Genomic DNA, 22,535 nt, shown 5'->3' with positions numbered 1-22,535 from the left:
TGGATGTCAGGTAAACTGTTCTTTACTTTGGAGGAAAAATCATGACATGTTCAGAACACTGGACCCCAAAACTTTTGCATAATGTCCTGGGTAATGACGAAGTGTTCAAAGTCTGAGAATTGGGGTGATCAAAAGAGACAACAGAGGGGCACAACAGGCGGGCTCAGTCAGTAAAGCATATGACTCTTGATCTTGGGCTTGTAAATTCAGGCCCCACATGGGATGTAGAGATCACTTTAAACTAAAATCTTAGGGCCATGTGGGTGGCTCATTCGGTTAAGCGTCTGACTTTGGCTCAGGTCATGATCTCAGGGTCCTGGGATCAAGCCACACGTCCAGCTTCCCACTCAGCACGAGTCTGTTTCTCCTTCTCCCTCTGCTACTCCCCCTGTTTCTGCTCTCTCTCTCTCAAATAAATAAAATATATAAAACCTTTTAAAAAACCAAAAAAGGTAAAACAAAACAAAAAACCAAAAAAGGTAAAATCTTAAAAAAGGAGACAGAGACAGAGACGGACAGACAATGAAGCCCTGAGGCAGGACGGTGAACGTTCACTGAGGATCCTGTCAAATAAAACAGGATTCTGATCGTTTCTGTCTTTTAGAATAGAGAAAAAAGCACTTGCCAGATCAATCACTGCGCACCAGGTGTCGGGACCGTGTTTCTCTTCTCCGGCAGTGATCCCACATCTGAAGTGGCAGCTGCGGTTGGAGTCACCCTGTAATTAAGTTTATGGTAATCCACTGTCACTCTCCAAGGCCCATCTGCTCCTTCACTGGCCAAACTGAGAGTAAAGTGGGTGCATGACAAAACCACGACCCCTGCATCTTTAAAGGCCTCGATGACATTATTAATCTCAGTTCTCCAAGTGGGGCACTACTGCTTTTGGCTTATCACTTGGTGAGGAGGGATTTCCATTGGACTTCTCTCATCATCAAATCCCTCCCTCTGCCAATCCGAGAGCCAATACTGTAATTCTGCCAAATGGCCGGAGTATCTATTCCGGCTACATAATTAAGGGCATTAATTGGGAAGTCTTTGTAGTCAAACTCCACCTGTTACTTGACGCACCTCAACTTCCCCTCTGGCCAGGAAAGGCCAGTGGCGTTCTGGGTCCCCAGAATTTAGTATTAACCCAGAGGCTGATGAGCACCGAAAGGTCTGAGTATTAATTTTTTCATTCTGCACACCCTACAGACTGGTAGATGGTTTCAGATCCCTCTGGGGAAGTCTGGAGAAGACTCAAAGCCCATAGTTGTCCTGTGACTCGTCGTGTTACTGTAGCATCCCCTCTTGGGAGTACCCATGCCAGCTTCCACTTCTTCCAAGGGTCTGGGTCAGGGACTGACTCAGGCTTGGGAATTGGGTCAGGGACTGTGCTGTCAATCCTGGTGGCTGCCCCCCCACACCCCTGCCGGCAAAATGTCACATCCATTACTTTCTGTTAGGGGGTTAACTTTATTTTGAAAGCAACTGGGAGCCACTAATGTGTTTTCAACAGTGGAGTAGAGTGATGAAATTTACATCTCAGCAAGAATACTCCTGCTGTGTGGTGGAGAGGACAGAGGAAGAGGCAAGGCAGGAGTGAGGGGGGCAAGTGGAATCCTGTGCAGCGACCCCAGTAAGCCTCCAAAACATGCAGATGGCAGCCACGACCTGAAAAGTACAGGACAGGGGATATCCGCACTGGGGGGTCAGGGAGGTACACCAAACGCTTGGGGTGTCCTGGATAGGGCATGGTGACTGGCGACATGTGGATGAGAGAAGAAAGGCTTTAGCATTAGAGGTAGACTTGACCTTCTTCATGACTATGCTTGGGCAAGGCTGAGCACTAGCTCAGAGCCGGATGCCTGAGAGGGGAGTAGGTTGAAAAATCTGTTCAGCGTGGCCTTGTCTGGGGGTTTCAGGGCTCTTGACTGGAAAGCTCTGAATCCCAGCAAGCTGTGGCCTGTGGAATGAGCCTGGATGCTCTCACTTGCTTCATGCCCAACTGAGCACAGGGATGAGGAGAGGAGTATGGTTCAGCTGACGGTACTTGGCCCCTTTGGGGTCAGCCTCAGCTTTCCAGTGGGGTTCACACTCTTCTTTGAGCGACTCCTGACCACTCAGCTGGGCGGGGTGGCGAGCAAGGGCCCTGCCGCTTCCACCTAATGTGGGACTGCTGGTCCCGGAGCTTCCACAGGGCTGTCCAGCCCTTGTCAGGCCTGCCTCACAAGCTGTGTCCCCCCTTCCTTTCTCCCTCCCCAAGGGTCATCTCGCAGTGAACAATTTACACCCTCTCTCCATCCCAGAGTCTGCCAGAAAACCTCACCTGTGGAACTCCATTTCTTCATCTATCCAAGGAAGAGAATTAAATACCTAGTCGTTTCAAGGATTAATAACAAAGTGATGTATATTAAATACCTTGTCTCAGCTCAGATCCCTCTCCCTGGGTCAGAGGGCTGACATTCTATCTGCCCCTTCAAAGCCACTCTCCACACTTAACCACCCCTCCCTGGGCCTCCACAGGCAGAGATCAGTGAGGTCAGGTTAGTTCTTCCTCTGGCTCCTCCTTTACCCAGTTGCTATGGGTTGGTGGCCTCTTTGACGGAAGGCCACAGCTCCCGAGGCAGCTCTCACTCACAACTGCTCCCTGCCCCTTGGCCTCCGGGCTGAAGAGTGGTCATGGCTTCCTGCTGCTGCTTCCCTGGGACACTCCTCCACCGTCCCTTCTCCTTTCCTGTAACCTTGGAAAACAGTCCCTTTATTAGATGCTCCCTCACTTCCCTAGGTGAGTTTGTTCTGGATTTTCCTGATGCCCTGATTCATTCAATCAATGAAGATTCTTTCAACGGCTCCAAGTACTAGAAACGGCTGCAGGTGCTCCCGGTGTCATGTCCAGGCACAGCAGAGGTCAGAGGAGGCACAGCGGATCCTCTCTTCCTGTGTCCTCTTTGTAAGAAGAAGGCAAACTTTGCCAAGTGCCTCCCACCGCGACACTCCTCCCCTTTACCGTGGGCAGGAACGGGCCACAGGCCTTAGCCTTGGGTTCTCAGAACACAGAGCCAGAGTCAAAGTATTAGCTCAGGTGTTTGACTAGAAAGTGTGATTCTAGGACTCAGAAGTGAGGACAGAGGAGCACAGCAGAGGAGCAGGGAGCACCATGTAAGAATGGGGAGTTGGCGACAACTACAAGGGACCCGTTACCCTATCCCACAGGACTGCTGAGAAGCCATATGAAATGTGTCTCGGGACCATATGTCCTGGGAGGGAAGGAGAAAAGCATCTTTCTGTGGCCTCCATCTCCCACTCTCCGTTGGTTAAAGGTTCACCCTAAGGAGTGTTAACTCTCCCTACACTTCTGGTTGTTCACACACAGGCACTTTCATGGGTCCCCATATTCTAAGTTATAAAAGCAGTGGAGAGGATCCAGGAAGGAGAGTAAAAGGCACACAGTGTGGGCCCGAGACACAGCAGCATCGAGTCACACCTGTACCTGTTATTTGTACATGAAGACGGTCAGGGACCACGCAGGGCGGGTCACTGAAGCAACGGATGGAAAATAAACCACGCGTGGCCAAAAGGGTTTGAAGGGTGCACACGGGCAGCCGGTAGACAGGCTCACTCCTGAAATGGTCACTGGCAAGAGGAAGGAGATTGCTGTGACTGGCTCAATCGTTTGTGATGAATGGATGCTCAGGATTCCACCGGCGTGCCTCCTCAAAGAGGTCACCCTAAACTCTCCTCTCTAAAGGACCTTAGTCCCTGAAGAACCCGTCACTCCCAGCACCCCGTTCATTCCCATGGCGACACCTACCACAATGAGTAATCAGCCTGCGTGGCTGCCACTGTGGTTGACCAGCTCAGTGTTCAAAAACACCCCCACCCCAGCGTGCGAAAGCTGGAAAGATACAAACCTGCCCTTGCTGTTTGGTCATGGCTTAAAATCCTCCAATCAGGCCGAGTCATTCCGTTAGCGCAGATGGAGGGAGGGGGTGGCATAATTTTGGAGCCAGGCCTTTTTACAAACACTTTAATCCCTTCATGATGAAGTTACGTGGACTCATCTGGATCTCAACCATGACAAGGACATCTTGTTTACTTACTAGCTTGCTCCTTATTATCTGCCTCTCCCCACTTAAATCGAACTCATTGATACCAGGCACCTGTTTGTTTTTGTTTACTGTATGGACAGTGCCTGCTACGTAGCAGGAGCTCAAGAATGATTTGTTGGGGGCGCCTGGGTGGCTCAGTGGGTTAAAGCCTCTGCCTTCGGCTCAGGTCATGATCCCAGGGTCCCGGGATCGAGCCCCACATCAGGCTCTCTGCTCAGCGGGGAGCTGCCTCCTCCCTCTCTCTCTCTGCCTGCCTCTCTGCCTACTTGGGATCTCTGTCTGTCAAACAAATAAGCAAATCTTTAAAAAAAAAAAAAAAAGAATGATTTGTTGGATGGGATGACTTATTAGATGGATGGATGGATGGATGGATAGATGGATGGATGGATGGTTGGATAGAAGGATGGAGGTGGGAAGACCATGGCAGGTGGAAGAAGAGGAAAGAGCGGGTCATGATGCTCATTTTCCCAACCCAGTAAGCTTTGGAATGTATCAGGGTCAAGTCCTCACAACTCTTCTGTACTCACCCGCACTCCCTGAGTGAGCTCATCCAGAGTCAACAGTCTAACGTTATATCTCCAGGCATGACCTCTCCCTTGAACTTCTGACTCCGATCTGACTACAACCCAACTTTTCCACTCAGATGTTAATAGGCATTTTGAATAATGGATCCAAAACAGAATTCTTAGTTTCTCCTCCAAATCTTCTTTCCCAAAGGCTTCCTTATCTCAGTAAATGACAGCTGCATTCCTCCAACTGTTTGGGCTCCAAAGCTGGGCATCACCCCAACGCCTCCTTCTCTCACACATGTCTCATCCAATTCTTCAGCAAATCCTCTGGGCTTCTACATAAGGTACAGAAGCCCACCATTTCTCCCCTATCTCCACCTTCCTGATCTGAGACACCATCCTCTTCCCACTGGATTACTGCAGTAGCCTATAAAAATATAAAATTGGATGCTTCTGGTAACTCACATCGCATTTCCCCCAGCCACCTCTGACTTCACTTCCAACTGCAGTGGATGGTCGTATGTGAGCTCAGCTGATCCTGTGCGTATAGTGTCTTGCCTCTAGTGCATACCTCAGACCTGTTGGCCTTCTACCCTGGATTTCAATGCTGTTGGAGTCCTTTTGGTTCCAGCACAAGATTTACTTGCTTCTTGCTTAGAGTATGAGATGCACAACTCTTGGCTCTCTGCCCCATTAATGCTTGATGCTATAGGAGCCTGCTTTACCCACATGCCCAGAAGTGCAGAGTTGACATACGAGAGGCAACCTTCAACCGGGGGGAACAGGGTAACTGGATAAACGTTCCTGCCTCCCATGCTTCAGGCAGATAAATCTGGAAACAGTCTGTGCACTTTTCAAGGATCCTGGTAAACTCAAGCTCCCGCCCACAGCAGCGACCTTACTAATGAACCCGTAGGTCGGCTTTTTCTCCTTTCCCATCTCATTGCCCCCACTCCCTCGTGCCTGCTGCTTGGGCCATCTCTCAGCAAAGCTCATGTATACGTAAGTCCTGTCTCAGGCTCTGCTTTCAAGGGAATGCAAGCTAAAATAACTTTTCAATTGCTATCCAACAGAGACTGATCCTTTTAGTATTTTTAAAAATTTGCTTATTTTAGAGAGAGCAGGGAAAATCTGAAGCAACCTCTACCCTGAGTACAGAGCCCAGTGCAGGGGAGGGGGCTTGATCTCATGACCCTGAGATCATGACCAGAGCCGAGACTAAGAGTTGGACGCTGAGCTGGCTGTGCCATCCATGTGCCCCCAGACTGATCCTTTTAAAACATGTCTGATCATGTCTCTCCTGAGCTGAAAACTGGTGACCCCGTTTCCCCTAAAAGAAAAGCCAAAGTCCTTACAATGGCTGACAAGGCCTAACAGAATCTGCCCTTCTCACTGTTTCCTCTCTGATGTCATCTGCGAATCTTCCTTTGCACTGCAATAGCCAGTATTATCATTCTTTGCTCTGCACTCAGCACACTCCTGCCTCAGGGCCTTTGCACTGGCTATTCCTAGTGCCCAGAAAGATCTCCTTCCAGCTATTTCCAAGCATGCTTCTTCACTTCCCTTAGGATTCTTCTTAAAACACATCCCAGAGAGGCTTTCCTATGTAAAATAGCAACCTGCACCTCCCCTAGCGTTTCCTGGCTCCGCACCCTGCTTTATTTCTCATAGCACTGATCACCAACCTCAGAAATTGTCTTTTTAACTTTTTGTATATTTTCTATCCCCCCCCACCTCACCCCAACTTGAATATAAACTCCATGAGGACAGGGACTTGGAACTTTATTTTTTATTCATTTATGTATTTTTTTTCTAAACAGGATTTTTTTTCTTTTTTTTCTTTTTTTAATTTATTTATCAGAGAGAGAGAGGGGAGAGAGCAAGCACAGGCAGACAGAATGGCAGGCAGAGGCAGAGGGAGAAGCAGGCTCCCTGCCGAGCAAGGAGCCCGATGTGGGACTCGATCCCAGGATGCTGGGATCATGACCTGAGCCGAAGGCAGCCGCTTAACCAACTGAGCCACCCAGGCGTCCCAATTCATTTATGTATTTTTAAGTAGGCTCCATGCCCAGTATGGATCCCAGTGTGGGGCTTGAATTCCCAACCCTGAGATCAAGACCTGAGCTGAGATCAAGAATCAGACGCTTAACCCGACTGAGCCACCCAGGTGCCCCTACTGTTTTTTTTCACTACGGAACTTTGAACAATGCTCAGCAAATAGTAAGTACTCAATAAAAACTCATTCATAAATAAGACTGAAAAAGCAAGTGCGATCAGACTGTGCTTACCCAGAAGCCCCTGCTCTGAATCTGGTGGTTGGTGTGGTGGCAGCTGGTGGCTGGGAGGGCACTGGAGGCTGGCGGCAGGACACCTTGACCATGAATTCACTTAATTCATCTGTCAAGAATGCACTTAATGCTTTGCCCTTTAAGGCTGTTCCTGGTCGATGACTTTTTGGGAGGAGGGGCTGCTATGCTCCAAAATTTGTCTCAAGAATTCTCAGGTAAAACCTGGAGGACCCTGGAGCATTTAGAAAAATAAAATCTCTGTGAGCTTGCCCTTAATTCTGTGCAGAGGGGAATTTGTCTCCTACTGGTCCCTAAGACCCTGGCCATCACCAGCACAGTGACCTGCGTCACTTCTGAGTGTTGGTCAGCAGCTCAGCTGTTGACAATGGGGTTTCTGGTGGACGCTGGCGGGCTAGGCAGGATGCTGGTTGGAGTCCAGCATGGCACTGGGAAGGAGCTGAGGGTGGTCTAGGGGACAGGCATGCTGTGGTCTGAGCTTGCCATCTGCAAGATCCATGAGGAGTCGCCCCTGGCCCCTGCCACTTGGCCCAGCCACCCACATGTGGGGTTAGGGACTAGGCCAGGCTCATTCTGTCCCCGGGAGGAGGACCGAGGATGGGAGGAGGATTCTCTCCTCATTTGTCTTTGCAGGGACCTGGATCCTCACATGCAGCGAGCTCCTGGGAGCACACGAGCACGTGGGAAGGAAGCCCCCTCCCTGATGGGGTTGCCTGAGCCCGGCTCCCGCTGGCTTCCCCGAGGCCCCTGGGCTCCGCGGGCAGTCGGAAGCGGGGAGCGGCTGCTCGGGACCGAAGAGGTTAATGTGCATCTGCTTCCGAATGTTAATGTGTCTAGGTGATGTCAGTGGGAGCCGGGGAAGGAGGGAGTGGGGAGAGAAGCGGGGCTTGGAGGCGGCAGACGCTGCCACAGCGCCAGGAAGACCCCCTTCCAGACTGCGGGGCTCGTGCTCCGGGACGGGCGGGCGGCGCTGCCGCAGCCTGCGTGGGTGGACGGGCGAGCAGGCGACGGGCAGCGGCAGGATGGACCTGGGAGCCTCGCTGCTGCCCACTGGCCCCAATGCCAGCAACACCTCGGATGGCCCCGATAACCTCACCTCGGCCGGTGAGTAGTGCTGGGGGGGAGTCCTCCCTCCCCTGCGCCGGGGGATGGGTAATGGGAAGGTTTCACCTCGGAGCCAAACTGCTCCGGAAACTTTATTACAGTTCTTGGGGAGGAGACCTGCAGTCCGCTTGGTCGGGAGGGGAAGGGGAGAAGGGGGCGGGGCAGGCAGGGGCAGCTGGGGCGGGGGCAGAGAAGAGGGCAAAGGTGCGTTCAGAAGTGGCAGGGGATGGTGGCCCGCCGGTGACGGAGACAGGAGAAGACTCACCCAGGAGTTCCAAATGCTTTGTAGAAAAAAATTCCAGGCTGGAAAAGCAAGCAGGAGAAGCCAGAGGATGGTATGCGAGGAGAGAGGGGAAGCTCACTCATTCACGGATCCCCTCGTGTTTTTACGGAAACTGCGGTACTGGGATCTGAAGCATCCTTCCTGACCCCTGGGAAAGGCCCCGGAGAAGGGCTAACTCACAGAGCCTTGAGGGGATTAACTTTCCGGGTGAATGAAGGTTCCTGACATTTCCAGAGCTGAGATGCCCTGAAATTCTAGCACTGAAGGAGGAAAAGAAGGAAAAAGAGGAAAGGCTTGTGTGCAGAAAATTCTCGGGCGGCAAGGCTGCAACACACAGCTTCAGTCTCTGCTTGCTTGGGAAGCCCAGGCTCAGATGATACAGACCAAGGAATTCCCCCACAGGAACCCAGGAGAAGGGAGGGCGGGCTGCGGGCCTGATGGGCAAAAGCCTCCCTCCGCAAGACGGTAGCCCACAGATACGCCTAGGAATCAGCCCACGGCTCCCAATCAGTGATTTCTAAAATGAGATGATCAGGACTGCAGGCAGGAGAAGAGAAAACACATGCATGCGCCCGTCCATGCATGCGGTGGCTTTCCCGCATGCGCGCACACACGCGACACACACGTTCATGCCCTTCTGGCTACGTCGACGAGGTTTCCTGGTGAAGCCCGCGAGCCCACAGAGTAATTCTCTGCAGACAGCTGTGGTTCTTGATTCTGTGCCTTCTGAGAAAATGCAGGAAGTAGAGGACTGGGTCCCCCAACGAACAGGTGGCGTGGGAGAATCTGGGAGGATTGGCCAGGGAACTGGTGGAGGAGGGCAAGGGGACAGGATCAGCAGCAGTGTGGGGAGCGGGATTGGTAGGAAAGGGTTCCAGATGAATGGTGAGCCCTGAGCTGAGACGGAAAGAAGAGAGGTAGGCAAGCATGTCATCGCTGGAGGCTGAGCACACCGGGATGATGTCAGCCCTTAGAGAAGAGTCCATGTCAAAGGGTCAACATTTGCTCCTTTTGTCCCCAGGGCCACCTCCTCGCAGAGGGAGTGTCTCCTACATCAACATCATCATGCCTTCCGTGTTCGGCACCATCTGCCTCCTGGGCATCATCGGGAACTCCACGGTCATCTTCGCGGTGGTGAAGAAGTCCAAACTGCACTGGTGCAGCAACGTCCCCGACATCTTCATCATCAACCTCTCTGTGGTGGACCTCCTCTTTCTCCTGGGCATGCCCTTCATGATCCACCAGCTCATGGGCAATGGCGTCTGGCACTTTGGAGAAACCATGTGCACACTGATCACGGCCATGGATGCCAACAGTCAGTTCACGAGCACCTACATCCTGACGGCCATGGCCATTGACCGCTACCTGGCCACTGTCCACCCCATCTCTTCCACCAAGTTCCGGAAGCCCTCTGTGGCCACCCTGGTGATCTGTCTCCTGTGGGCCCTCTCCTTCATCAGCATCACCCCCGTGTGGCTCTATGCTAGGCTCATCCCCTTCCCGGGGGGCACGGTGGGGTGCGGCATCCGCCTGCCCAACCCAGACACTGACCTTTACTGGTTCACCCTGTACCAGTTCTTCCTGGCCTTTGCCCTGCCCTTCGTGGTCATCACTGCCGCGTATGTGAGGATCCTGCAGCGCATGACGTCCTCTGTAGCTCCTGCCTCTCAACGCAGCATCCGGCTGCGGACCAAGAGGGTGACTCGTACGGCCATCGCCATCTGCCTGGTCTTCTTTGTGTGCTGGGCTCCCTACTATGTGCTCCAGCTGACCCAGCTGTCCATCAGCCGCCCAACCCTCACCTTTGTCTACCTGTACAACGCCGCCATCAGCTTGGGCTATGCCAACAGCTGCCTCAACCCCTTTGTATACATCGTGCTCTGTGAGACATTCCGCAAACGCTTGGTCCTGTCGGTGAAGCCAGCTGCCCAGGGACAGCTTCGAGCCATCAGCAATGCCCAGACAGCCGATGAGGAGAGGACAGAAAGCAAAGGCACCTGACCCTTCTCCTGCTGCCCCAGACGCCTCCAAGTCAGGACAGCACAGCAGACTGGTGGGGAGAGACACTGAGAAAAACCAAAGACCCCTCTGGGAGAACGCAAGGAGGCTTGGCGGTGAGGGGTTGCGGCTACTAAATCATTCCACAGGGTCCACAAATTGCTGGGGAGGCTGGGAGCCAGATCTGGGGGCTTCAAGCATCAGAAATCCCCTTGGGAGAGTAGGAAGAGACCTTTGGATTGAACAGAAACCGAGCAAGAAGAAAATTTTGTTTTAAATGCTCAGCTGAGCCCTACATCTTGTAGCTCCCACAGATTTTTTTCTCAATTGCTGGTTAATTCGAGATCTGGGAAGGCCAGGGTGTGAGTGGGGGGCCTACAACAGGGTCCTGCGGAGATGGGAGAGTGGTATGGCCTCAGCGTTCTTTCCCATCTTTCACTGGTGTGATGGAGGGCAGCCTTTCTCCCACGCTGGAGGATGCTGAGAAATGAAGCATGCCACCTCTCTGTGTTCCAGCATCCTGTCAATCTGCCTGTGTCTCTAGGGGATGCATGCTTAATTTTGGGGGGGTGTGGGGCAGGGCTCTGCGCCCACAGGAGTAAAAACCCAATTTGTAGGAGAATCACTCACTGAGAATGACAAGGCTAACTGGGTGGGTATGCACAGGAGTCTTAAAATTAAGAAAAATGGGGAGGAGCAAGGGGGCTTTTGCAGCTGTAGGGACATTGTCGTCATGAGGCACATTTGTTAATCACCAGATCCAGAGTGAGTGTCCGTCAGCGCCCTGCATGTGCAAGGGTCATTGTGATGCCTGCTGCGTTAGTATCATCTTTTTGCTCTAGCCCTTCCTCTCCAAAATAAAAACGAATAAAGGAAAATCTCTACCCACATCTCTTTGAATGCTCCTGCAGAACTGCTTGGGCTTGGGGGTGGGGGTGAGTGGCCGAAAAGGGAAAGCGGGTCACTTGGCTGTGGAACCTAGACCTCGGTCAAGCTGCGTCTTAAAAAGCAAGAAGCTGGGGAGGCTAAACCCACAGGAAGGGTTCAGCCCCACAAACCGAATTAACGTGAACTCATAGATTACAGTTCTGCTGCTCGTCTTGGGCTCAGGACTCCACTTCCTGTCTTCTGCTCCAAAGCACTTGGGTCATCATCCGTGCTGGCCCCTCAGGCCCCAAGACCCACTGCCACCTCCCCCGCTGAGTCACCAGTCGGGGCTGGCTTCTGGGGCGGCCTGAACCTGCCTCCTGCTGCTGCCAAGATCCGGAAGATGACAGATGGGCCACTGGGCGGCAGGCAAGGCTGCTGCTTCTCAAGTTTCTTCACTGAGAGGAGCTGGGAACCAGGAGTCCAGGGGCAAACCGCACAGCAGACGTTGAGCCAGTGACAACAAATCGTTGAGACAGTGACAACAAATCGTGACAACAAATCGTGAGCTCCCAACTTGTTCAGATGCATCCATAATTTCTTGCTGGTTATTTTTCACTGCGGAGTTGCAGCAGGTAGGCGGCTTAGCAAACTTCCGTTCACGACCAGACCAGCTCTTTTTAATTTTTTCTTTCTTTAAGATGTTATGTATTTGAGAGAGAGAGAGAGAGAAAGAGAGAGAGAGAGAGAGAGAGAGAGATGGAGGGGCAGAGTGAGAGGGGGAGTCTTAAGTGGACCGTACCCCAATGCAGGGTTCGATCCCATGACCCCAAGATCATGACCTGAGCTGAAACCAAGAGTCAGCAGTCCAACGGACTGTGCCACCCAGGAACCCCTGGGCAGCTCTTTTTTATTGTGATCATGAGCTGTCGTATTTGGAGGCTTGTGTTCCCCTCCACCTCAGTAGCAGGGTGGGGGAGCCAAGAACCCGACCCGTTAATTTGCCCTACTCACTCACAGTGGGGTCTCTAGCTGCCGATGCACGTAAGCTCCCAATCTATTTCAGATGCACATCCAACAAAAGAAAAAATATTCTTAGGGAAGCTTCGAGGCAGCTCCTACCCACTGGTTCCAGAAAAGGAGGGTTTCTTGCACCTGGTTTGCCTGTGAAAGGCTTCCTGGGGGTCTGTCACTCCCCCTCCCCTTCAAGGAGTCTGGGAGATGAAATAGGTCAGGTGGCCTCTCTCAGGAAATGCAGGGGACAGGCTAAGGAGGCCCCCCACCCCACCCCACAACCCCTAGGGAGGGGAACACCCCTTCCTTCAGTTCTCAACCTCAACTGAAAACTGACACTGAAGCGAAGTAGGTTGAGACAAAGTGAGTGGGTGGAAATGTAAACAGGTTGGAGGGGAGAGGATTGGGGGAGAGTTGGAGAAGTCCAGAGGAAGAGGGGGGGATGCAGAAGGAAGGGAGGCAAGGAGATTAGAATGGGGGTAGGGCAACACATCCTTCTCCTGCCCGACCCTGCAGGTGCCACTGGATCAGAGCAAGCACAAGCATGTGCAGAGGGAAGGGGTGGGTTGCCGCAGGACCGTCGTCATGACATCACTGATGGGAATGGTGGGCTGAGGGTAGGGCTGGTTGCTGGTCTGAGAAATGAATGGAATTTTCCTTTCCTCCTCGTTCAACCTGGGGCTACCTATAGCCCCAGCGTCAGAGAACTGCAGGGGCCACTGTGAGGTACAGAGAGGGAGTCCAAGAAGTGGGTAAAGATCACGAAATTGATCTCTTTGCTTCTTTCCCCCTCTCCATACCTAACAAATACCATCTCTCTCCTTGGGCCCCATCACACCATCTCTCCAATCCCAGTGAGTGCTTCCAACACTGGTCCTTCATCTACTCCCCAGAAAACATTTCCTCTCCAACTGTGAGGATTAAGTACCTAAAGTCCCCTATGGTGGAAGGATTCCAGAACACGGACTTAGGACCTCACAGGTTAGGCACACCCAAGTTGCAAGTGACTGCAGGGAAACTCTTCCATATGTTGACATTTACTAAAGAAATACATTAAGAACACCAAATAAAGGGACTAGTCATGAAATTTTTGTTTATTTCCTGAACTATCAATTATGTGTGTGTGTGTGTGTGTGGTTTAAAGTAGGCTCCACTCCCAGTGTGGAGTCCAACATGGGGCTTGAACTCATGACCCTGAGATCAAAGACCTGAGCTGAGATCAAGAGTTGGTTGCTTAACTGACTGAGCCACCCAGGCACCCCGTTAGTTTTTGTTTTTTAATTGTGGTAAAATACACATAACAACTGAATTATACACTTAGAAATAGTCTAAATTTACCATCTAAATTGGTAAATTTTAATTACATGTATTTTTACCACAACAAAAGCTATATAGATATAACCATTTTAACAATTTTTCAAGTGTGCAATTCAGTGGCATTAAGTAATTCACATCATTGTGGGACTGTCACCACTACCCATCTCCAGAATTTCTTGGTCTTTCCATACTAAAACTCTACACCCATTAAACCAACTCCCCATTCTTCCCCACAGCTCCTGGCAACCTCCATTCTATTTACTGTCTCTATGATTTTGGCTATTCTACGTACCTCATATAAGTGCAATCATACAGTATTTTTCCTTTTGTGTCTGGCTTATTTCAATTATTATAAGGCCTTTAAGGTTCTCCACGTGATAGCATATATCAAAATCTCATTCCTTTTTCAAAGTTGCGTAATATTCCATTGTATGTATATATCACCTGTATATATAAACCAGATGTATATATATGTACATCTAGTTTATCCATGCATCTGTCAGTGGATATTAAGGCTATGTCTACCATTTGGCTATTGTGTATAATGCTGCTAGGAACATGGGTGTACAAATATCTGTTTGAGATCCTACTTTCAATTATTTTTTTATAGCTAAAAGTGAAATTGCTGAATCATACGGCAATCCTATGCTTAACTTTGCATAAAAATAAAATGGTGGCTGCACCATTTTACCTTCCCTCAGGCGATGCACAGGGGTTCTTCAATTTCCCCACAGCCTTCCCAACAATAGTTTCTCTCTCTCTCTTTTAAAATTTAATTTAATTAATTAATTTATTTGACAGAGAGAGAAAGAGAGATAGTGAGAGAGGGCACAAGCAGAGAGAGCAGCAGGCAGAGGAAGAGGGAGAAGCAGCCTCCCTGCTGAGCAAGGAGCCCAATGTGGGGTTCAGTTCTAGGATGCAGGGCTTGATCCCAGGACCCTGGGATCATGACCTGAGTCCATAACCTGAGCAAAAGGCAGATGCTAACCAACGGAGCCAGCTAGGTGCTCCTCTCTTCCTCTCCCTCTGCCTGCCTCCCTTCCTTCCTTTCTTTCTTCCTCTTTCCTTCCTTCCTTCCTTTCTTTTCAATAATAACCATCCTAATGAGTGTAAAGTGGTCTTATTTTTTTTTTAAGTGGTCTTACTTTGGTCTTCAATTGCATTTCACCAATGATAAGTCATGTTGAACATCTTTTTCATGCACTTATTGGTCATTTACATATCTTCTTTGGAGAAATGTCTGTTCATACCCTTTGCCCATTTTAAAAATTGGGTTCTTTTTTACTGTTAACAATAATATTTTACTCAGTTCAAATTAATAATAATAGTTGATTCTTTATGCTTTATTACTAGAAAAAAATTATTTTAGCTAGGCTTTTTCTCCCTGTTATTCAATGAGATACTTGTCTTTTTTTTTTCTTTTTTCCATTGAGTATTTGGATGGAAAACCACAAATCCCCCAAAACTCCTCATTCTCCCAGCCTTATGATTTGCAGTGAGTCAAACTGATCCTGTGGTTTGAGCTGAGGAGGTCAGAAAAAGCAAGGCAGCATCCCATCTTGGAGGAGGGTTGATGAGACCAGGCTAAACTTAATTCTGCAATTAGCAATGACTTACTAATTACACCTAAATTCTGAGATTGTGGAAATGGGGGGGTCATGGTGATGGAGGGGAGGCGATTCCTTTTGAGGTGGGGTTTCTGTTTGAACAGCGATGGGCAACCTACCCTGAGTGCCCCAATCTCATATCTAAATCTCAGAGGACAACCAGGGGGAAAACTTTCTAGAAGGTCAGAGATGGATGGGATGGAAAGTCATTCACTTAATTATCTGCAAAGCGATCTCCTGGATTCATGATGAATAGTAGTGATCTCAGGCTACACAGAAGGGCAACATCCTTTGTTAAAAGAAAAAAAAAAAAGAGTAGCTTCTATTTTTGTAAAGGTCCTTCTTGTACTAAGCATGATGTCCAGTACTATATTTGTTTAGTAACTTACTAATCTCTCCACCAGCATTTCATGGTAGACAGACCTTTATGCCCATTTTAGAGATGAGTCAGTTGTGACTTAGGCTAAATAACTTGCCCAAGGTCACAGAGCTAGTGGCAGTGTCAAGCTTCAAATTCAGGTATGCTTGATTCCAAAGTTGGCCCCAGCCTCATCGCCCTCCACCCTCCGTAGTTGCACCCTGGACCTCACACCTCTCTGCCTTTGTACATCCGTGGCCTGAAGAACCTCTTCTCCTCTCCCAGGTGCGATTCTTGCTTGCCCTCTGTTATGAGTTGAATTGCATCCCCCAAAAGGAGGTATGATGAAGTCCTAATCCCAATGCCTCAGAATATGATCTTATATGGAAATAGGATCTTATGGATTTACCCAAGTCCAGATGAGGTCATCATCAATGGGGGTTCTAATCCAATATGACTGGTGTCCTTATAAAAAAGGGAATTTGGACGTGAACAAACTCACACTCAGGGAAAATAATGTGAAGAAACAGAAAGAACACCATGGGCAGATGACGGACTGGGGTGATCCATCTACAAACCAAGGAAGGCCTGAGGCCACCAGCAGCTGGGAGAGAGTCATGCAACAGACCCTTCCCTGGCATCTTCAGAGAGAGCACAGTCCTGCCCACCCCGTGACTTCGCATCTCCAGCCTCCAGAACTGTGAGACCATAAAATTCTGTTGTTTTAAGCCACCCAGTTTGTGGTACTTTGTTATGTATGGAAACTAATATGGCCGCTTCCCGCCAAGGTTCACCTCTGCTGTGTTCTCATCCTGCCTCTGAGGATTAATTGCTCCCAAGGGTACAAGCCCCTTGTCACTCCCTTACCACCTTGCTGAAGGGCTCTTAGTACTTTTACTTCCTGTGTGAGCTGCCCAGGCAGGGACGTTTGCTTTTCTTAGTTTCTCTCACAGGACCCCCACCAATGCCCAGCATAGAAGCTCAAGAAGATGCATCATTCACATGAAATGTCATAGAATCAGAGGGTTGGGAGGCTGGCCTGGGGCTTCTAGTCCAATCCAACATGAACCAACTTGTCCAGGAGGCTCTGGAGCAGGCCCAAAGTCTGAATGGACTCATGAATTGGCCAAAGCAAATCAAGTTTTCATCCCCCTGCCATTCTGACTCCCAGCGGCCTCCTTTCAGATCTCTCTCTACAGAAATATTGTGCCTCCTTCTCTCCCTGTAAGGGCAGTGTGGGTAAATACCTCAACTTGCTGCCTCTAGCACTTAGTAGCCCTGTGGCCTTGACAAGTGCCTTTCTCTCCTGGGCCTGTTTCTCCTCATCTGTAAAATGGGGAGATCAACACATGGCCCATGGTTGGGATGATTAAATGAGAGGTCGCATATGCAACCTGAGGGATTCTCAGGGTCCCTTGACCTGAGATATCCATATAAACCAACTTAGCGTCTCTGTCCTGGGGGGCTACAGGCAGGCAGGTGCCCCCTCAAACGTCTCCATGGGTGGTTCCTCAAACGTCTCTGTGGGTGGTTGTGGGCAGGTCCTTCCTGTGTGCCCCCAGATGCCTCTGGCTCAGATCACCTCTGCCTGGCTCTCTGCAGGTGGCTTCATCCCAAGGCAGCCAGGGTTAGGTCAAACCTGTGATAGTGGGGCTCAGAGATGGCCAAAGCAGGGAAGGACAGGAGGGGAGAGCTCACATTGGAAAGGACTGAGTTGGCTGGCAGACCTCAGGATTCCTGCAGTCCGTCTCAGGGATGCCCTTCTGCCCTCTCCTCACAGGCTTGGCCTGCTGCCCTGTTTCTGAGCCATGGACACTGGACCGGAGCCCTTTCCCCATCTCCTTCTTCCTCCTTTTAGGGCCTCCAAATCTCCTCTCCCCTAGACAGCCTAAAGAAAGCCCCTAATCCAATGTAGAACACAAAATTGTTCCTGCCTAAGAGGATACCCTTTTACTTTATTATGCAAAGCAATGGATTTCTCTGTGCCTCGACCTGTCTCATTGCAGCAAGGGGAAGAAGAGCCACTTAATCTTTGCAAGCCCCAACCCCTGACCCCATTAAGTGCTTCTCAAACTAATCTATGAGTAATTTTTCTAAGAAGAGTTTTCTGTCCATGATCCTTGGAGCAGAAGTCGACATCTGGCTGCTTGAGGAGCTATATCTGACCCACAGGTGTGATTTTCTGTTTTTTGTTTTGTTACGATAAAAAAGTTCACGAATCAGTTGTCAACTTTTAAATTCCTAGGTTTACTTAAAAATCAGATTGACCCACCTCCTCTTGAAATATCAGAGGATCCTGCTCAGGTTCTACTTTCCCACAGGCCCACAATCTGCTGGAGTCGAGAGACGGTCCCTTCCACAGGGGTGCACTCTACAGTTTGCCACAGTCCCTGCTCTTACCGTTTTCCTGACTCAGCCAGTTTCATTTATTTAAGTCACTTGCCTCTACCCTGGAGATATTTGATCTTATAACCCTGGGCCCAGCTATGCAGGGCATTATGAACCACACCAGTGACTTTGTTTTTGAATTTTATTTATTTATTTATTTTAAAAGAGTTTATTTATTTAGTTATAGAGAGATCACAAGTAGGTAGAGGGAGAGGGGAAAGCAGGCTCCCCACTGAGCAGAGAGCCCAATGCGGGACTCGATCCCAGGACCCTGGGAACATGACCTGAGCCGAAGGCAGAGGCTTTAACCCACTGAGCCACCCAGGCACCCTGTTTTTGAATTTTAATTTGTTTGTTTATTTGTAGGCTCTTTGCCCAACATGGGGCTTGGATTCATGACCTTGAGATCAAGAGTCACATGCTCCACTGACTGAGCCAGCCAGGTGTCCAGTGATTTTGGATTTTATTTTTATTTTTTTTTAAGATTTTATTTATTTATTTGACAGACAGAGATCACAAGTAGGCAGAGAGGCAGGCAGAGAGACAGGAGGAAGCAGGCGCCCGATTTTATATTTTATACCCAATCTAAGAGAAACCATCAAAAGGCTTTAAACAGGTGAATGCTATGCTTACATTTGTATCCGAAAATCATCATCCTGGGTTCTGTGTAGAGAGTGGATTAGAACGGTGTGGATAAGAAAAGCAAACGGGCCATCTGTGGTAGTTATTCAGGCCAGTCACGGGGATGGTCTGCATTGGGTTGGTGGCCGTGGAGATGGAGAGGGGTGGACCCGCGAGATACATTTGTGGAACAGAAGGCACAGGCCTGGGATGAGCTGGTTGTGGAGGATGGAGAATGAGTTATTGGTATGTATAACTGGGGGATGGGGGTTCCATTTATTGAAACAGGGACATGGGGTGCCTGGGTGGCTCAGTGGGTTGAGCCTCTGCCTTAGGCTCAGGTCCTGATCTCAGGGTCCTGGGATTGAGCCCCGCATTGGGGTCTCCGCTCAGCGGGGAGCCTGCTTCTTTCTCTCTCTCTGACTGCCTCTCTGCCTACTTGTGAGCTCTCTGTCAAATAAATAAATAAAATCTTTAAAAAAAAAAAAAGAAAGAAAGAGGGGACTTGAACAGGGTGCAGATTTATGGGAGGACATGTAAGTCCAGTATGGGGTTTGTTTATACGTGAGATGCTCAAGTGTCCCGCTGATTTGAGAAGAGACAGGCTGGGAATATAAAGTTGAGAGCCACCAGCCTACGGATGGATGGGATGGCGCCAGGGGGAGTAAGGGCAGAGTCGGATGAGAAGAGGCTTGAGCCTTAGTCCTGGGAACTTCCCATGCAGAGGCTGAACAAAGGAGGAATCTGTAGAGGAATGGCTAGAGAGGTAGAAGGGAAAGTGAGTAAGTGTGGCATCATAGAAACAGGAAAAGAGAGTCATTTAAGGAAGAATGGTGAGCTGCCTAGGAGGTCAGGTCAGTGAGGCATGAAAGAGGCCATTGGATTTAAGATCATGGTGGTCACTGAAGACCACAGCTCCCTGGGGCTGACTGATGGCCCCTTTTAGGGGAAGCGAGTGCTCCCGAGTTTGCCACAGTCCCCACCACTCCCTCCCATCCCATCTAACACTTGGCCTGAGCCACATTTTTGTCCAGTTCCTGGAAACGTTTATCCATCTGACCCTTTTCCTGGAGCAATAAGTACTACTTTGCAGGATAATTTTAAAACGGTGATATTTCTTTCGCCTAACACAAAAAAGCACTTAACACTCTGCCTAGCACTTAATAAATTTTAGTTGTTAATTATATCACTTTTTCCCATCCTGTCCTCCATTAACCTTCACAGGATGCTCCAGACTTTCTCTTCTCTGGTTGACTGCGCATTAACTTAAAAGCTCAGCCCCTGCCCTGTGGTTTCCTCCATCAGATTTGACCTCTCCTCCCCTCTGCCTACTTGAATCCTACCCACTCTTCTGCTCCAGCTCAGTTTCCTGCTTCTCCATGAAGCCTTCCGAGCCCTCACCAGCCTCCACTGAGTTAATCATTCTCTGAATTCCTATAAAACTTCCAAGCTATGCTACTATTAAATGATTAATCTTGCTCTATCATGGGACTTGGATGGTTATTTACTTGAATTATTCTCTTGTCTCTCCAAGTTAATTGTAAACTGGTGATTAGGGAGACCTATTTCTTTACATCCTAGCAATTTTCACACAATGCCTTGCACACAGTAGGTCAACAAGGGTTGATTGTAACTTAACCGCTCCTTCCTTGTGCACACCTATTGCTTAGCCTGCCAAGTCCATCTTCCTTCTCTGGAAAATGCCTACTGTCCCTCTATGGCCCCACTCCATCCTCATGGTGACAATGGAAACATTATGTCTTTACTATGAACACCTGTCATTTCAACCCCCCTTCCCCTGTCCATTCACTCCTCTCTGAGCCCCGCCAGGAACACAAAAAGACCTCTCCTCAAGGTCCTAGCAGAGAGCAGCAGTTACGCCCAACGTTCATCCAGCATGGGTCAGAGACGGTTTTAAGCGCTGTACAAATGTTTTGCTCAGGTTCATGAAATCCATACAAGATCCCAAGTAGAGAATATTGTTTTTATCCCTATTTTACAGATGAGGAGACTGAGACAGACTCCCATCTGTTCTGTTTCTCCTGTGTGGAAGCTGGACTTCTCACATTCAGAGCTCTCTGCTGTTCCCTCACCACTCAATCTCCACTCTATTACCCACACCCCACCATCTCCACGTCACAATCCAGGTGTTTCCTCTCACCACACCTTTTTAAAAAAATTTTTATTTATTTATTTGACAGAGAGAGAGAGAGAGAGAGATCACAAGTAGGCAGGGAGGCAGGCAGAGAGAAAGGGGGAAGCAGGCTCCTCGCCAAGCAGAGAGCCCAATGCGGGGCTCAATCCCAGGACCCTGAGATCATGACCTGAGCTGAAGGCAGAGGCCTGACCCACTGAGCCACCCAGGTGCCCCCACCACACCTTTTACTGTGCCAGTCTCTTTGCCTGGGAACATTATCCCCTTCCCCTTTTTTGCCCAAGAAACTCCTACTTCATCTTTAAGAGAAAAGTCGGGTGGTTCCTCTTTCAGGAAGCCCTCCTTGAACAGCCCCCTCCCTCCAGAGAACAGCTGTCACCTCGCCACCATGCCCTGGGCTGCCCTCCAGGATTATATTCACGACATCGCAATACCCTAGTGTGCTGACGTATCTGTGCCTCCACAGACTCCGGGATCCCCGCCAACACGGACTCCAGGGTGCAGCACTGGGCCTGACACCAACTAAGCCCAAGGTGAAGGTAGAAATAGCAGTTCTTCCCCAGACCACAGTGTCACAGCTAATGCCACCAGTGGCTCAACCATGCCTCCTATGCCAGCTTCACCGAACTCTGGACGAGTGAGAGCCCCAGAGAGCTTCTGTTCAATATGCTGAACATCTACCATGTGCGGCCACTGGGATTCAAATGGCAGAGTAAGACAGGCAGGGACAGATTCTGGCGAGGATGTGGAGAAACTGGAACTTCCAACACTACTTGTGGGAATGTAAAATGGTGCGGCCACCGTGGAAAAAACAGGGGGGCAGTTCTTCCAAAGGTAAAACCCAGAGTGACTGTGTGACCCAGGAGTTCCACTCCTAGGTCCATACCCAAGAGAAAGAAAAATGCGTGTCTACACAAAAACCTGTGCGCAGAGGTTCATAGCAGCATTCTTCAGAATAGCCAAAGGCAAAAATAACCCAAATGTTCATTATCCGATTATTGCATCAACAAAATGTGGTAGATTCATGCAATGGAATAATACAAACCCACAAGAAAGAATAAAGTACTGACACATGCTACATCACGGATCAGTTTGAAAACCCAACGCTAAATGAAAGAGGCCGATCACCAAAGACCACGTGTTACATGATCCCATTAAATGGAATGTCCGAGAATTGGCACATCCATAGAGACAGAAAGGATATTTGTGGCTGCCATCTTTTGAAGGTGATAAAAATGTTCTGGGATGAAGCAGCAGTGGCAACTGCACAGCTTTGTGAAAACCACTGGATTATACACTGCAAAAGGGTACATTTTATGGAATGTGCATGATATCTCAATTTTAAGAAAAGCGGCAAAGCTGAGGAGGGTGGAGACCAAGGGAGGCCACAGGGAGAACGGGACAGTAGTAATAAAAATACTAATGGCTCGCAGTTCTCAAGCGCTGGCTACGGGATAGGCACTAGGCAAAAGATTTAACATAAATAAATTATCCTATTTAATCCTCACAGCAACTCTGTGAGGCAGGTTCTGTTATTACTGTCATTTTATTGATGAAGAAATTCAAGCCCTGGAGAGGTTAGGTCACCTATCAAGGGTACACACGGAAAGTTTTAACCTTAAGTCTGTGCCACAGTGGGATATTGCGTCATGCATATGACCATCCACAGGACAGACAGAACAAAGCCCCAGAATAAAGATAGAAGGTGCTGGGGAGGTTGAAGAAGTCCTCACATCTCACTGAGGGGTTTGGGGCATTTGAAAAAGATTTTGAAGGGCAGGTAGGACTTTGACAAGCAAAGATGGAAAAGAGCAAGTTTTAGGCAGGTGGAAAAAACTTGAGCAAAGTTGTAGAGTTGAGAAAGTTTGGGTGTATTTAGAGAGCTCTGCCTAATATTATCAGAGATTCCCCTCA

At 49.4% G+C, this 22,535-nt stretch overlaps 2 protein-coding genes across 2 annotated transcripts in view; both read left to right on the top strand.

The window, feature by feature from the left end:
• Positions 1-6,469: 6,469 nt before the first annotated feature.
• L3MBTL2 (L3MBTL histone methyl-lysine binding protein 2) overlaps positions 6,470-22,535 on the top strand; it is a 529,035-nt gene continuing 512,969 nt past the window's right edge. Inside the window, exon 1 of the mRNA XM_082739986.1 lies at positions 6,470-6,648. The gene's annotated coding sequence lies outside the window, so the exon portion shown is untranslated. The remainder of the gene's footprint in view (positions 6,649-22,535) is intronic.
• On the top strand, positions 7,270-11,172 carry MCHR1 (melanin concentrating hormone receptor 1). The gene is made up of 2 exons (XM_082738933.1): positions 7,270-8,013; positions 9,318-11,172. The coding sequence occupies exons 1-2, from the start codon at positions 7,713-7,715 to the stop codon at positions 10,295-10,297; spliced, it is 1,281 nt and encodes a 426-aa protein (XP_082595059.1). The 5' UTR covers positions 7,270-7,712; the 3' UTR covers positions 10,298-11,172.

This window comes from Mustela nivalis (genome assembly GCF_964662115.1).
Source record: "Mustela nivalis genome assembly, chromosome: 7".
In the NCBI taxonomy this organism is placed as follows: domain Eukaryota; kingdom Metazoa; phylum Chordata; class Mammalia; order Carnivora; family Mustelidae; genus Mustela; species Mustela nivalis.
This window is presented reverse-complemented; position numbering and strand designations above follow the sequence as displayed.